Source organism: Pleurodeles waltl, chromosome 3_1 (genome assembly GCF_031143425.1).
Source record: "Pleurodeles waltl isolate 20211129_DDA chromosome 3_1, aPleWal1.hap1.20221129, whole genome shotgun sequence".
Classification (NCBI taxonomy): domain Eukaryota; kingdom Metazoa; phylum Chordata; class Amphibia; order Caudata; family Salamandridae; genus Pleurodeles; species Pleurodeles waltl.
In genome coordinates, this window is record NC_090440.1 from 1,760,721,117 (window position 1) to 1,760,737,750 (window position 16,634).

General features: G+C 45.8%; 1 protein-coding gene across 1 annotated transcript in view; it reads left to right on the plus strand.

Moving 5' to 3' along the window:
* Positions 1-16,634, plus strand: part of LOC138285590 (potassium voltage-gated channel subfamily H member 8-like) — a 1,338,351-nt gene that overhangs the window by 937,677 nt on the left and 384,040 nt on the right. Inside the window, exons 9-10 of the mRNA XM_069225730.1 lie at positions 156-355; positions 2,597-2,846. Of these exons, the coding sequence (XP_069081831.1) occupies positions 156-355; positions 2,597-2,846 (450 nt within the window). The remainder of the gene's footprint in view (positions 1-155; positions 356-2,596; positions 2,847-16,634) is intronic.

The following is a 16,634-nucleotide window of genomic DNA, read 5'->3' on the forward strand; positions in this document are numbered from 1 at the left end:
AATGAGATCTTTAAAAGACCTTATAGCAAGTGATAACTAAAAACTTCACAATAATGTAGGCAGCGAGTTTTCTATTTAGTGGGAAAGCGCCCTGAAGTTTAGGAAGTATCATGATACCTGCTGCTCGTCAGATGACCCTGGGCCTTCTCTTCCAGCCTTAATGCATGCTGTCGTCTTCGGTAACGTGACAGCCATCATCCAGCGGATGTACTCCCGCCGCTCCCTCTACCACACCAGGACCAAAGACCTGAAGGACTTCATCCGCGTCCACCGTATGCCAAAGCAGCTGAAGCAGCGCATGCTCGAGTGCTTTCAGACCACCTGGTCGGTCAACAATGGCATCGATGCCAATGAGGTGAGTCTTGAGGTGGGCCCCACTGGGGGGAACGCAGAGAAGACAAGTGGGTTGATGCCTCTAAGAGACACATGGGAAGCACATGCCTGATCTTTTACCTACCTAATGAGTGTTTCCCCACCTAATGAGTGTTTCCCCATTTCATACAGCGCTTGCCAAGTTCATACAGTCATCATGTGCATGTTGAAATGTGATACTGTATAAGCACCAAAGTCATTTCAGTTTTTACACATTCTTCATGCCTCCAACCTTTTGCTCAGATCCGTCTATCCTTCAGTATTACATCGCTGTCTAAGCTCTAGTCTCGTTATTTTTCCTTTTGTTTTCACTACATCTTGCTTCGTCTTACCTATTTTAATTTTAAAAAACTGTTTCTTCTATACTAGCATATCTATTTTCATTTTTTCCTCTTATTTTGGCACCTAATTTACTTTTCCCTAACCCTACTTTGAAACTGATTCCCTTCTACTCCAGATCTTTTTCTTACCCCATAAGTTTTTATTTCTCCTCTTATTTAGAGTCCTAATTCATTCTGTTTAACTACTTCTTTTGTCCCAGAGCTAACCTTTATCTGCTGTCTCACTAGTTTATCCCATTTATTTCTTATAGCTCCTTTCACTCTTCAGTTCCATTCTGTTTTATCCATCTACCCTTTTCTCAGTCTGTCTCTCATTTCACACCAATGTATCCTTCTGTCTCATCACCCCTTCTCTTACCCCATCTTTTCTGTCCCAATGTCGAACTGTCTCACGTCGCTTGTCGTTTGTATCTTATGTGAGGTTGGCTCACCTGCCCTCCCGTTTGGTTCATTCTATCATGGCCCTCTCATGTTAGGCGTCATTTGTAGCTCCATTTCCTCCCGTCTCTTCTCAGGTCTTGTTGTTACGTTACCTATCGCCGTTGCATTTCCCCTCCGGTCATTTGTAACCATGCCTGCCTCCTCTCATCTATAATTTTACATCATTTTCTTTTATCACGTCATTTCCTTTGTCTGCTTATTTTATGATTTTCTAGTGTCCTCTCATGTTGCTCACATGTGTAGCGCTTTTGTCGCTCGCAGAGCACCTCGAATTTCGTCATGGGAACAGATGAGCTCTCTTTCTGATGTTTCTGGGTAGAGCCATTGTTGACCTATAGCTCCAAGCTGCATAAATGACCTCACCTTGTTTAAGCCGCACTTCTGCATTGACAAATCAGCAGGGACCTGGGTGGAGCTCTAGCGATGCGTAGGCTACAGTAATGGAGCTCTCCCCTCAGTCCCTCCCTTCAGAAATGTCCAAAAATAACCAGGTTATTTAGGTGGTCTAGGAACCAAAGAGTCTTTTTCAGTGATCACAAGGCATGCCTACAAGTTCTAGGGTTTTGCAACACGCTTTTTGGGGATGCCAGTGGCGCTCAGAACAGCTATCAATAGTGCAGCAGTTGCAGTGGCACCAGGGTCCAAGGGCTTAAAGGGTTCTCCAAAGCAAAACTGTGGCCGGGGAGAGCATTTCTTTTACTTGCATGAGGACCTATGATGCCCTTGCTGCGTTACTGCTGTAATAAGAAGGCAGCGGATGAACCCATTAACACATTGAGGCTTTTTAAGAGGATTTGCTGAGTGACCAGCTCATGAGTGCCAGGGTGATATAATAAGTCAGTGCGTGTCACCCCTTATTTTAACCACTATCTCTGCTTTCCAACCACACATCTTTCGTTTAACCATATTGCTTTGTGACTCCTCTTCCACCCGCTTCAGGAAATGACCCTTTTTCCTTCCAACTTCCTGCAAGTCATTTTAAACCTAAACTGCCATTTTAGTAAACCATAAAAGCCTTGCATTTTTAGAACGTTTTATTGTCAGTGGTTCCCCTTGAGGCGGGGAGTAACAGTATTATTGTTCACACCTCGTGTCACTGCTGACAGGATTTACAGCGCCCCCTCAGTGAAGACAGTTGATGCCCTAAAACAGGCGCTTTTTGTTTAAGAGTCTGTTGTTTAGTTTTAGCTAATGAGACTGTAAACATGACAAGAATGGCTCGTAAATAGTAAGGACCATGTAGCGATGACAGTTTTCGTGACCGGATTCTTGTATGGTGCCACATCAACTAAGTCGGTCACTTAGAGGATTTCCATGGCCTGCAACCTACGTGAACATCTGGGGGTAGCTGTTGAGCATAAGAGCTAGTGATTTCCCTACTTTTACGCACAGTGACGTGTGAGGATGTTTGTCGCACTCACCAGCCTCTTGTGCTCCTACAGCTCCTGAGGGATTTCCCAGATGAGCTCCGGGCAGACATCGCCATGCACCTCAACAAGGAAATCCTGCAGTTGCCCGTCTTTGAGTCTGCCAGCCGGGGATGTCTGCGCTCGCTTTCCCTGAACATCAAGACGTCCTTCTGCGCCCCGGGGGAGTACCTCATCCGCCAGGGCGATGCACTGCATGCCATCTACTTCGTCTGCTCCGGTTCAATGGAGGTCCTGAAGGATAACACCGTTCTGGCCATCCTGGGTATGTAGCCAACTTTGTTTCCTTCTGAGGGCACTAGCGCAATTCCTTACACAAAGCCAGTCATCCCAAGAGTGCTATAGGCCATGGGTGATATTTATTAATTATTACCTGTTAGGTCAATGTCTTGCTCTACCATGACTCGTAATACGTTGTGTCAGTTTTACAATCAATCAATCAATCAATCAAGGAATTTATATCACGCACTGCTCACCCGGAAGGGTCTCAAGGCGCTTGGGGGAGGGGGTCTGCTACTGCTCGAACAGCCAGGTCTTGAGCTGTTTCCTGAAGGCGAGGTGGTCCTGGGTCAGCCGTAGGTGGGCGGGCAGGGAGTTCCATGTCTTAGCCGCCAGGTAGGAGAAGGATCTTCCTCCGGCGTTGGCTCTTTCGATGCGAGGGACGACGGCGAGGGTGAGGTTCGCGGAACGTAGCTGGCGGGTGGGCGAGTAGAAGGTCAGGCGGTCGTTGAGGTACCTTGGGCCCAGGTCGTGGAGGGATTTGTGTGCGTGGGTGAGGAGTCTGAACGTGATCCTCTTGTTGACAGGGAGCCAGTGCAGGTCTCCCAGGTGGCTTGAGATGTGGCTGCGTCGGGGGACGTCCAAGATGAGTCGGGCGGAGGCGTTCTGGATACGCTGAAGTCTTTTCTGAAGCTTGGCTGTTGTACCGGCGTAGAGGGTGTTTCCGTAGTCTAGTCTGCTGGTGACGAGGGCCTGGGTGACCGTCTTCCTGGTCTCGGTCGGGATCCATCGGAAGATCTTACGGAGCATGCGGAGGTTGTGGAAGCAAGCTGAGGAGACGGCGTTTACTTGTCTGGTCATCGAGAGGGAGGAGTCCAGGATGACGCCCAAGTTGCGTGCGTGGTCCGTTGGCTTGGGAGCGGTGCCTAGGGCCGGGGGCCACCAAGAGTCGTCCCATGCAGAGGGCGACGGTCCCAGGATGAGAACTTCTGTCTTGTCCGTGTTCAATTTCAGGCGGCTGATGTCCATCCATTTGGCGACGTCTTTCATCCCTTCGTGTAGGCTGGTTTTGGCGGTGTCGGGGTCTCTGGTGAGGGAGAGGATCAGCTGGGTGTCATCGGCGTAGGAGATGATGTTGAGGTTGTGTTGGCGTGCGATGGCAGCGAGGGGTTTCATGTAGATGTTGAAGAGAGTGGGGCTGAGCGATGATCCTTGCGGGACGTCGCAGATGACTTCGGTGGCCTCCGAGAGGAATGGAGGGAGGCGTACTCTCTGTGTTCTGCCGGAGAGGTATGAGATGATCCATTCCAGGGCCTTCCCTTGGATGCCGGTGTCGTTGAGGCGTTGGACTAGGGTGCGGTAGACAGTGTCAAATGCTGCGGAGAGGTCTAGGAGGATGAGTGCCGCTGTTTCACCGTTGTCGAGCAGGGCTCGGATGTCGTCGGTGGCTGCGATGAGGGCGGTCTCGGTGCTGTGGTTGGCTCTGAATCCGGACTGCGATGGGTCGAGGGATCCGTTCGTCTCGAGGAAGGCGGCCAGTTGCTTGTTGACGACCTTCTCGATGACTTTGGCAGGGAAGGGAAGGAGCGAGATGGGGCGGAAGTTCTTGAGGTCGGTCGGGTCCGCTGTTGGTTTCTTCAGCAGTGCGCTGAGCTCGGCGTGCTTCCAGCTCTTCGGGAAGGTGGCTGTGTCGAAGGAGGTGTTGATGATGTCTCGGAGGTGGGGTGCGATGGTAGAGGCGGCCTTGTTGAAGACATGGTGGGGGCACGGGTCTGTCGGCGATCCGGAGTGGATGGTGTTCATCATGCGTGTTGTGTCTTCGGGGGTCACCTCGGTCCATGTCTGGAGGATGGCGGCGAGGTGCGTGGGTTCGACCGATGGGTGCGGGGGTGGAACCCCGAAGCTGTTGTGGATGTTGGCGATCTTGCAGTGGAAGTACGAGGCGAGGGAGTCGCAGAGGTCCTGTAAGGGAGTGATGTCGTTGTTGCCGGTGCTGGGGTTGGAGAACTCCTTGACGATGTTGAAGAGCTCCTTGCTGTCATGGGCGTTCTTGTCCAGTCGTTCCTTCAGAGATTTCTTCTTGGTTGTGCGGATGAGCTGATGATGTCTGCGGGTGGCGAGTTTGAGGGCGGTCATGTTGTCGGCGGTCTTGTCAAGGAGCCAGGCCTTCTCGAGGGTGCGGCAGGCCTTCTTGGAGTTTTTGAGTTCGTCGGTGAACCAGGGGGCCTTCTTGCTTCTGGGCCTGGTGAGTGGGTTCTTCAGTGGGGCGAGGTCGTCGGCACAGGAGGTCAGCCACTGCGTGAGGTCGAGGGCTGCTGTGTTAGGGTCCGTTGTCCTGACAGGTGGTTTCTGGCTGAGGGAGGTGGCGAGCTGGTCGACGGTGATCTTGCTCCAGTTTCTGTGGGGAACCTGCTTCGGGTGGTGGTGGACCGTGTTCTTTTTGAAGCTGAAGTGGACGCAGCTGTGGTCAGTCCAGTGAAGTCCGGTGGAGTGGCTGAAGGTGACATGCTTGCTGGATGAGAAGAGGGGGTCGAGCGTGTGGCCGGCGTAGTGGGTGGGGGTGTTGACCAGTTGCTTTAGTCCGAGGTTGGCGAGGTTGTCCAGCAGGGCGGTGGTGTTGCGGTCGTTGTTGTTCTCCAGGTGGAAGTTGAGGTCCCCGAGGAGGATGTAGTCGGCGGAGGGGAGGGTGTGGGGGCTGATGAAGTCCGTGATGTCTTCGCAGAACTGTGCCCGTGGTCCCGGGGGTCTGTAGATGAGGGTGCCTCTGAGGGTGGTCTTGGGGTCGGTGTGGATCTGGAAGTGCAGGTATTCGGCGGCGTTGAAAGCGTCGATGGAGTCAGTCGAGATGCGAATGGTGTTTTTGTGAACGATGGCGATGCCCCCTCCGGTCTGGTTGACGCGATCTTTCCTGATGATCTTGTAGTCGTCCGGGATGGCTATGGCGATGTCGGGGGCTGAGGAGGCGTTCATCCAGGTTTCCGTGAGGAAGGCGACGTCTGGAGATGTGGTGTCGAGGAAGTTCCAGAGTTCCACGGCGTGTCTGTGGACGGAGCGGGTGTTGATCAGGATGCACTTGAGGTGGTTGCTGTTGCCCGTCTTGATGGGTGCGGTGCCGGTTCGGAGGCAGGAGAAGTTGCAGGATCGGCAGGCGAAGGGTCCATGGGTGCATCGCGGGGATGCTCGGTAGCACCTGGGGGCTCGGGCGGTGTTGAGTGCGATGAGTGTGGCGGCATCGTAGGTCCTGCGGGGGGGTTGGCGGAGGACATGCTTATGAGCCGTCTCTCATACATTGGGATCCAAACATCTCTACCCAAGGTCACTCGTGACTTCCCTATCACCGTCTGCTGTTCCACAAACCTGCAGTTTACTGTATTACCGAGGCTTTGCCAGAATGCACACTGCTATTTACAGATGTGAGCAAAAAGATGGGGTCAATCGTTAACTGCACATAATTGCTCATTTTTTGCTCTCTGTCAAAATCAGCAGAAGGATGGTAGGAATAGAACTGAGACCAGAACTAATTTCATGTTGTCTTTTCAGTAGAGACAGCCGACTTTAGAACTCACTACCAATCCGCATAGGGAAACCCCTTCCACCTCGCTGTTAAAATTAGCTCTGATCCGAGTCAAGAACCAAGGGAGTAAAGAGCGGACCCTCTTGAAAGCCGAGAGCCCAATTAGAGACCCATTTAGTGCGCCATCTTCTAGACAGTTATATTTTCTCTAAATGAAAAGTTATCAAAGAACCTGGGGGAGAGTGGGAGGGGCTTTTGCCTTGCTAATTCAAAGACATGATATAATGATCAGAAATCCCTGCAGACCTTTACGTATTTTTCCGGACCTTCCATTGAGTGGCTTCTGTCAGCACAGGAAGTTTGAATACTGCAGTCAAACTTCTTACCCTTGACTTTCACACACCCAGATAAGACACTGCAAACTGACATACGACTCATAAGAGTGAACCAATGACTTCTACTTCCCTCCCTCCTCTTGTTATTATAATCCTCCATCATTCTCAACACCCTACACCTCAACCATCTTCATTGATATACACCCCAGCATTATTTACCTCATTTGAGTAACCTTAGTGTTAAGTTCTTATTCAATCACTACCACCTCATAAAAACAATCCCACAGGTTGGTGGGAACAGTTGGCGGGAGAGAATCTCCCTGCCATCACCCCTGTGATTTTAATACTACTTTAGGTCAGATCCTGCTTCTTTCTGTCCTGTTATTTCACTAAAGCTCCACCTTCTAATCTGTGCTAAAAGTATATATCATTTCCGTAGCCTTTATATGGTCATGAAGTTTATTGAAATTCACAGGTTTGGAATGTTACCGGGAAGAGCAAAGTCATTTTAGGATGAAATATTAAACATGACAGCAAAGCAAGCTCCTTCAGTTAGACCAGATTTATCCCGGAATTATGCGTCAAACCCACTGAAAGGCCTCTGCATTATAATGTGAGTGAAATTGCACTAAGCATTCGGGTTTAGTGTGGGAAAGATGAGCCTTCAATGTTAGCAAGTAAAATGAATTCAAAATCCAATATAGACGGAGCAATACAGTTAAGTGGCATCTACTTCAGGTCCCTCCTCTCAACTGCCATTCCTCACCATTCCACATTCCATCCTCTCAAATTCCACCCACCACCATTCCATGTGTGTGTGGACGCACCCAAACAAACTACAAATCCAGACTACCACATTTAGATTCCTGAAATTCAGCGTGGTGGAAAGTAATGATGAGGCATAGTGATCAAATCATATCTCAAGGTGGGGAAAAAATCTTGTGACTGATTAATTCAGCAGCATCCTTAGGTACTGTCCCTTATAGGTTCATGCAGTGTCTTCCCCAGCCTGGTACCTGCTGAATGACTAGCCACACACAGAGCTGTTAATCACATGTCTAGTCCTCTGCATGTACCTGCAAAGTCCAACATCCTAAAGCAAGCTTTCTGTACATTCCATACTAGCGCCCTCGGGGAGCAAGAAAAGTTCAGTTGTGAATCATGCAAGACACTACCTCTCCCCCTCTGTTAAATGAAAAATTTGCAATTTTTTTTAAATCGTGAGACAAACACAAATATCTACATGTATAGAAACATGTACAATTAAGTCTCTCCAATTGTTCCTCTTGGTGCTTTGATCTGTCGACTCGATGTGGTTACTGGAAGTTGTAAACGGTCATCTTCAGTGTCAGAAATTGCTGGTGATGATAAGGAAGCAGCAACAGTCATTGAGTTTTCAAAATCAGTCTCTGTTTCACCATCTCAAGTTGAAGACCGATGAAAAACCGGCCTGAAATAAGAATAGTCTCTGATAAGGGACTTCCCAATTTAGTGGGCAGTCATGTGTCTTTTGGTAGACACTACTTGAAAAGATTCAGGATTGTAGGAGCATCAGGTTTTCCTTTCTGTAGCTGTCGAGTGATCACCAAATCTCCTCTTGAAAATTAGAGGTCTTTCACATGTCACCTCTTACATTTTCTGTTTCTGATTTTCAACCAAGTCCCTCGTCTGAATCATGTTTTCATTAGTATCTCTCTGGTTCACTGGGGTGTCTTGGTTGCCATTGCTCTCCTGAACATTAAAGTTGCAGGACTTTCACCTGTGCCAACTGATACGCTCATAAAGTAGAGTTCAATACTTTTTTTACACTAAGATTCTCGAGAGTTGCATGTTGTACAGCTTTCTTTAGAGTACTCATAAAATGCTTAACACGCCCATTGGCCTGTGGCCCCAAGGGTGTGATATTTTGATGCTTTACATTAAGATGCTCCAGAAATTCTTTAAATTCTTTGTTGTGGAAGGGTGGATCATTGTCCGACTTCACAATGGCTCGAATTCTCATGTTGTAAATATGCCATCAAGTTTTTCGATTACTTGCTCACATGTCGTGGGTGAGAGATCAACAACAAATGGAAAACATGAATATTCATCTATTATCACGATTAAATGATTCCCATTGTCAAGTGGACAAAAGAAATTGATGGCTATTCTTTACCAGACATGTTTAGGGAGTTCTGACATGTTTTGAGTATGTTTATCAGTGCTTAATTTGTGCTTGTTGTTTCCGGTGCTGAGCACCGGCACTTATTTATGAGGGCCGGCGCTTACTCTTCTGCCTCAAGCATTTGCTGCGAGCAAAAGACACCTATGGAAAAGACAGAGGAAGTGAAAAACAAAAAAGCGTCACAAAGGTAGAAAGTAGAAAGCTGCCAGAGTGAGCTGAAGGGGCAGGGAGTGGCTTTATATGGATTGAAGAGGCTTGAGATGGCTTCAGGATTACGCTACCTCAGTATTCCATGTTCGCACATTTAATTTCAGCAGCCACGTGTTTAAGACGAGGACTTTGGGCACCGGCACGTTTTTATTTACAAATTAAGCACTGATGTTGATTGACTTTGGTTGAAAGGCAATTGCATTTGTGACAGGCCTTGAGTGTCTTTTCAACTCTCTCAAATAGGTATGGAAACCAAACTCGGTCTCAGAGAGCTCTCTTTGAAGCAATAATACCATGATGCCCTTTGTAAGCCACTTCTATCACCTTTTGTTGTAGTCTCCCTGTAATCAGTATGCTCTATCCTTGCAGAGTCATGAACACCTCATCTTTGACAGTCTTGTACTTTTGATATCCATCATCATTACTAAGAGGTTGAACGTGTTTGTTCCACCACTCATGTGTAATTATGTCTTTCAACCTGAGCAGGTCGCTATCATGACTCATAGTAATTACAATCTGGACTAATGATACAGCAGCTGGTGTACTTGACTTGACAATGAAATCGATATAGGCTTCAGCTATTTTGGATGGAGTGCTATGACCCTGAACGGGCACTCTCCAAAAGTAGTCAACAGGATTTTGATCCTTTCCTGAGCAATTCACAACTATATAATCGTACTCTTGCAATTGTAATCCCCATCATTGAGGAGACATCTTGACATTTGGAGTGCCAAAGATGATCAGCGAGGCTTGATAATCAGTCACTGGCATAAAAGACGTTTCATACAGTAATACATGGAAATGTTCATAAGCCCATACCATAGCCAGACTTTCCTTTTCAGGCTGTGAGTAAGCATGATCTGTTTGAGATAAACTTCTACTAGCATAGGCCACAATGTATTGTCTTTCATTTGGGCATCCATTATGTTGTGCAAATATAGCACTTAACCCAATGAGGGTAGCGTCAACTAAAATTTCAGTATGGAGCTTTGGATTGAAGTATGCCATTTCTGTAGCATTTTCTATGGAATGTTTGATTTTCTTGAAACTCTTTTCACATTCTCATGACCATTTAAAGGAAACCTTTTTCTTGGCTAATTCTCATAATGGATCACTAACAACAGCAAAGTCCTTTATGCACAGTGAACAGTAGCTAGCTATTCCAAGAAAAGAACGTTCTATTGAAATGTCTTGTGGTGGTTTAGCATTTGCAAGCTTGTACTTTTGCAGGATCAGGTGTCATGTCCCCATCAGAAAAGATATGGCCAAAGAATTTCAGTTCACTCTTACTGAACTCACACGTGTCTGCATTTAAAGTCAAGCGTACATCGATGTACTTGTGTGAGGGCTTTTTCGTGCTCTTTTTGGGATGCTCCAAAAACCAACATGTCATCACTATAGTTAAATGCATTCGCAACATGTTGTTTGATGTGTCGTACGATGTCTTGGAAACGTTCTGCAGCTGAAGATACACCAAAACTAAGGGGCATATTAAGAGCCCCTACCGCCATTCGAACGCCACATTAGCATCACTTTTTTTTTTTAACGATAATGTGGTGTTAAAAGGCCAAAATCACTCAGCCGCATTTACAATGTGGCGCAATACATGTATTTTGTAACCCTTTGCGCTACATTATGCCTGCACCAGGCATAATGTATGCAAAGGGAGTGTTTCCCCCGTTGGGGGGGGGACAGAAAACCGGCACAAAGAAATCTAAGAAATTTCTTTGCATAATTGTTTTCAGCACTTTTAGTGCCTGCTCAAAGCAGTGTTTAAAGGAGACTTCCATTGGTTACAATTGGCCTATGGGTGCTTTGCAGGATTAGCTTAAAGAATTCTGATGCTAGTCCTCTTACTACTGCCATGGTGGGCCGTAATTTAAATATGGCGCACAATTTGTGGCATTGGGGGTGCTAAGAGGTACAAGAAAGCCACTATTCTTAAATCTGCCCCTGAATTTCTGGTATCTAAACAAACCAACATGTGTTGCAAAGGCTGTATCATATTTGCAGTTTTCTTCTACTTCTAACTGATGCACTTCTTTCGAATCATGTTGAGAATTTTTTTTGCCACCATTCAAATGTATAATCATGTCCGCTATGTTCGGCCCTGGATGTCAGTCTTGTTCAATTGCTTTGTTCGTCTGGCACAAGTCAACACTTATGCGCACAGCTCCTGCATAGTCCTTCTTAGGGACTATTACTATGGGAGAAACCTATGGTGTTGAACCATTTGAACGTTCAATAATGTCATTCTTAATTAATTATTCAAGTTCTTTTTTAACAGCTTCTTGCAAATGAAAAGCAACTTGTCTATGTCTCTGAGAAGCAGGATTGACATCTTCTTACTATTTCGTGATGAGGTTTCATGTCGTAATTCACTGAAATCAGTCCCATGTCAGCAGCCATGTTGAAACTAAGCAAGCAGGCACTCGCCACAGTTCACTGAAGTACATGGATCAGTGCTTGTACTTTTGTTTTCTTAATTTCACTCTCGCTACCAATGAACCTTTACTCTTGATGGGGGTCGATTCATCCCAAGTGTATACTTTGGTGTTTCATGGCGTGAGCCGCGGGAAACTGAGACAGTTCATTGTACTTTCTTCATGCATTGCATTTATCGAAGCAGCACTATCAATACAGAAAGGTATTGAACATCCATTTAGTCATAATCTTTGGACAGTGTTCATACGAATTCGTTATTTTGACTTGTTGACTTTTCTTTGACTGACTTTTGTCCTCACATGCGAACAGTCTGACATGTGCACGTTTTTTTCTGAGGTAAGTAATAACATGTCACAATCACTTTCTCCACTTTATCTTATTATCGAGGCTGAAGAACTGTTCAACGATGAATTAGATGACAATCAACTTTGTTTAGCATCATTTGCCTCAACTGATGTTACTGCTTGGCCTTGTGGGCGAGCATCGAAAGTTGCTTCGGGAATGTTCTGGCAGCCATTTTATCTTTGTGCCGTGATGCACTTACTTTTTCCCTTACTGTGCACATCACCTGCAAAGGCTGTGGTAAAGAGAACCATTTTGTGCACATTATCACAAAATGGTTCTCTTTACCACAGCCCTTGCATATCTGACCAATGGCGGGACACTTTCCTTCCTGTGAAAACACAAATCCACAGCTGAAACACAAGTTCCTTTTTCATGTTGACATCACTTTATATCCTTTTGTTTCAAATTACTTTTTACACGCATGATTGACTTGCTCTGGACACCTTTGGCCTCTATGTTGACAGCTTGTTTTGCAGCAGGTTGCTCAGCTCTGACAGCTGTCAACACTCACTCCAGACTAAGAGTTTCTCTCAGCATTCGTCGTCTGAATGAGTTCGACAAGCATCCTTTGATCACTCTAAGCTGCATAGCATATTCATCATTAAATTCACTGAACTTAGTGTTTGATGAGTGCGTCGAGTCTTTCTATGAATTCATTGATTGTTTCTTTGACATTCTTGACTGAAAACTTATTGTTCCTAGTCAACATTTTGTACTGGATTAAACTTGAGATTCAACGCATTCTGAATCTGACAGTATGCAACTTCTTCGTCAGTTATTGGAATTATCTTTATTTATTCTTTCATAACACCAAGATTTTTTTATTATTTGATAATCTCCTGTTATCAGTCTCTTCAAGTGTGTCAATGAAATCTTCAACATCTCTATCCAGGGTGTCCATCTATTACCGATAGTTTGCTTTTTGGCACTGCCGAATGGTGGTGGTGGTTTGAGGAAGGCAGCAGTATTGTAACTGTTCATGCGAGCAGCTGAGGTTGAGAGTGGAGCTCTGTCAAACGATGTTGACTGTCCCTGGGAATCTTTATCATCACGGAGGCCTGACAATGTTTCATCCTAGGGGTCACCCAGGACAGCCTTTGGAGTTTTGACCTTCTTCTTGGTCTTCACCGGAGCCCCGTCACTCCTGGAGACCTCTGGAGTTGTTCTGAGCTGCCACCTGGCAGCTTTGATGGTGTGCTGTTTCAGGTATTGGACAGCTCAGCAAACACAACCCAAGTGCTTTTTGGGTCTCCCTACCCGGTGCTCAAGTCGTAATTCTCAACTTATCAAGACTCTGGTAAGATTAATAGCAGTATGCTTTCTTTTTCCTTATTCTGCCAGCCAGCGCTATTATTCATATTGATGTATAACAAATGATGATGTCTTTAACTGTGCTTTGTGAGACTGTTTGGATCCTCCTTTAGTGTTATGACTCCACATATTACATACCTTTATTTCGTGTGGCAGCATGGTACCTTTTAGTAGGTTTTTGGTTGTAATTTCTTGACCAATGTTGTGTAGACTTTTCAGTGATGCTCTCTTTCCATTCAAATGCTTCAGACCACCTGGAGTTGCGCATTGACTCCATATATGCCAACCATTGACTCAGCTCTTCGACAAAGGCACACACGGCACACACAAGCAGTATGCTTGGACCATGGCAATCTCTCCAGGAGAGCACTTTCATCTTCGGGTTACTTATCACCTATCTCATCGCTATTTGTAGCATCTTCCTAGCATCTTCACCAGCCTGGTATCCGCTGAATGACTAGGCCACTCTTGGAGCTGTAAATCACACTTCTTTATTACTCTGCATGTCTAATGCAAGCCTTCAGACATTGTATTGCAGCAATAACATCACACACTGATACGGAGTCTTTGGGGAGCCGGAAAATTTCCTTTCTGAATCATGCAAGACACTACAGATCAGAGAAAGCGCATGGCAAATTAAAGAAGGAAAAGCTGGCTAGCACCGGTGGAGTACCAAATATCCCTTCTCAAAAGTACGTGATGGAAGTTCTGCCCACATTCAAATGTCAGTTTTCAGACAAATACTTTTATGATTACCTAACTGAAAGTGCATAGTTTATGCTGCAATTTGCCAAATCATGTATCATATTAACAAAAACACTTTAGTTCAGAAATTGGCCTTTAACAAATGGATTTCAAGCTGTTGCCTGCTGGTAGCTAACATGCTATTTTCTAGCTTTACCACTTTAGTCACATAAGTTGTGCTGATAAAACAAGAATAAAAGGTGAATACAAATGCACAGAAGTGATTTTTAATGCTTTTTAAACAGTATGTTTATCAAACTTGCAGTTTATTTATGAGGAAATAACTATTGCACTTTGACTTCAGCTCTAGTCACGTAATTTGCCAACTGTTCAGTATTCGTTTTTGCTGTATACCGACTGTACAGTCCCTCTTTGGGAGTTTTGGGTGGGGAAGGTTGGGAGGTCAAATGTGCTATCTAGCAGGAGTTCAAGCTTCCCCTTACCCAATAGGTAATTGATAGCTGATTGGTGTGCGCAATTACTGGAAAATCAACCTACATGGAATAGAATGAAATGAGATTTGTAAAGCACACTAAACCCACAGGTGTCAAAGCACTAGTGCATGTGGGGAAACCACAGAGGTCACCAGGGAACTATAGACACAGAAGAGAAAGGAGTCAAGTTTTAAGTTGAAAGCAGGGAAAGATTCCGGGGCCGCAATGCGCACAGGTAAAGTATTCCACAATTGAACTGCCTCCCCCGAGAAGGAGCAGCCACCCCATCTGGCTCTGCGAAATCTGAGGACATTCACCTTCCTGAGAGAAGATGATCTGAGTAGCCTTTTAGGGTTATACCATTGAATAACTGTTCTGAAAAGTTTGGGACCTTGATTGTGGAAAGCCAGGTAGATCATTCGAGCTTTCTATATCACCCATTTTCTAACTGGCAACCAGTGAAGGAAATGATGCCATCCCTCAACGAAAGATGTCTAGGCACATTTAGAACAAGGCAGGCTGCTGCATTCTGAATGACCTTAAGTCTGTTCAGCAAGGACTAATTGATGTTCAGATATAAAGTATTGCAATGGTCCAGGTGTGGTTTTATCAAGGGGATGACCACTGCAACTTGATGTTCAGAAGGAATTAGAGATAAAAATGTCTTCAAGGTTCTGATGATGATGAAGAAGCAGGAGCTGACCGTCTGACTGACCTGAGAATCAAAATTTCAAAAGTTGTTTCATATTCAAACGGCAGTGGTAAAGGAACACATTTCTCCAGCCACCAAAGCTCAGACCACACTGAGGGGGTCATTCTGACCCTGGCGGCCGGTGGCCGCCAGGGCCACCGACCACGGGAGCACCGCCAACAGGCTGGCGGTGCTCCCGAGGGCATTCTGACCGCGGCGGTTCAGCCGCGGTCAGAAAGGGTAAACCGGCGGTCTCCCGCCGGTTTACCACTGCCCGTTGGAATCCTCCAAGGCGGCGCAGCTTGCTGCGCCGCCGAGGGGATTCTGACACCCCCTACCGCCATCCTGTTCCTGGCGGTTCGCCCGCCAGGAACAGGATGGCGGTAGGGGGTGTCGCGGGGCCCCTGGGGGCCCCTGCAGTGCCCATGCCAATGGCATGGGCACTGCAGGGGCCCCTGTAAGAGGGCCCCGCTTGTATTTCACTGTCTGCTTAGCAGACAGTGAAATATGCGACGGGTGCAGTAGCACCCGTCGCACCTTCCTACTCCGCCGGCTCGATTACGAGCCGGCTTCATCGTGGGAAGGACGGTTTCCCCTGGGCTGGCGGGCGGCCTTTTGGAGGCCGCCCGCCAGCCCAGGGGAAACCTCAAAATACCCACTGCGGTCTTCCGACCGCGGTACGGTATTTTGGCGGCTCCCGCCGGGCGCGCGGTGACCGCGCCCGGCGGGAGTCAGAATGACCCCCTGAATGCTGAGCCCCGAAAACCAGAATCTCTGTTTTTTTCAGTGTTTAATTTTAAACAGTTGCCCTTCAACCAACCACTGATGCCATTCATAGAGTGTTCAAACTCATCTGCTTCCAGGGGCATATTGTCCAATACAGAGACAATAGTTTGCGTATCGTCCACAAAGGATAACACCTGGAAACCAAACAAGCGCACTAACTCAGCTAGGGGCTGACATACAAATTAAAAAGAGTGGGACTGAGGGAAGACCCCTGTGGAGCCCAGCAGGAGAGCTTAAAGGCCTCCACTGTAAAATCTCCACAACTGACTCTTTGGACTTTATCCATCAGGAAGGAACAGAGGAGGTCCAAAGTGGATCACTGCAATAATATCAGTATTTGTGTGTCACAATTACAATAATAGTGTGACACATAAATATCATATCAAAACTACCAATGACACAAGGATTGTTTTCCTATACTTAGAATTGTAAGTACAAAAATATCGAAAAAAGATTTTTCAAACTAATATTGTTCAAAATAAGACAAAAATATAGTTTTTCAATAAATATATGCTTAAAATAGTAAATCATAAATACTTTATTACAATTTACTACTACAAATATATATATATATACATATATAGCATAACAAATGTATCAAAATCAAGTACAAAACATTAAATAGCTTACTAAAATAACTAAAATGAAAAACATATTTACTGAAAAATGATAAAGATAAACATTCTCTCTCTCGCTCTTTCTCTCTCTATACATATATATATATGTATATGTATATATATATATGTAAACACACAAATACTATAAAAAATAAACAGATAATTAAATAAGTCTTTAAATTTAAATTATTTAAACAATATTCAAAAAATATTAGAGTCTGGGAACAATAGAAACACC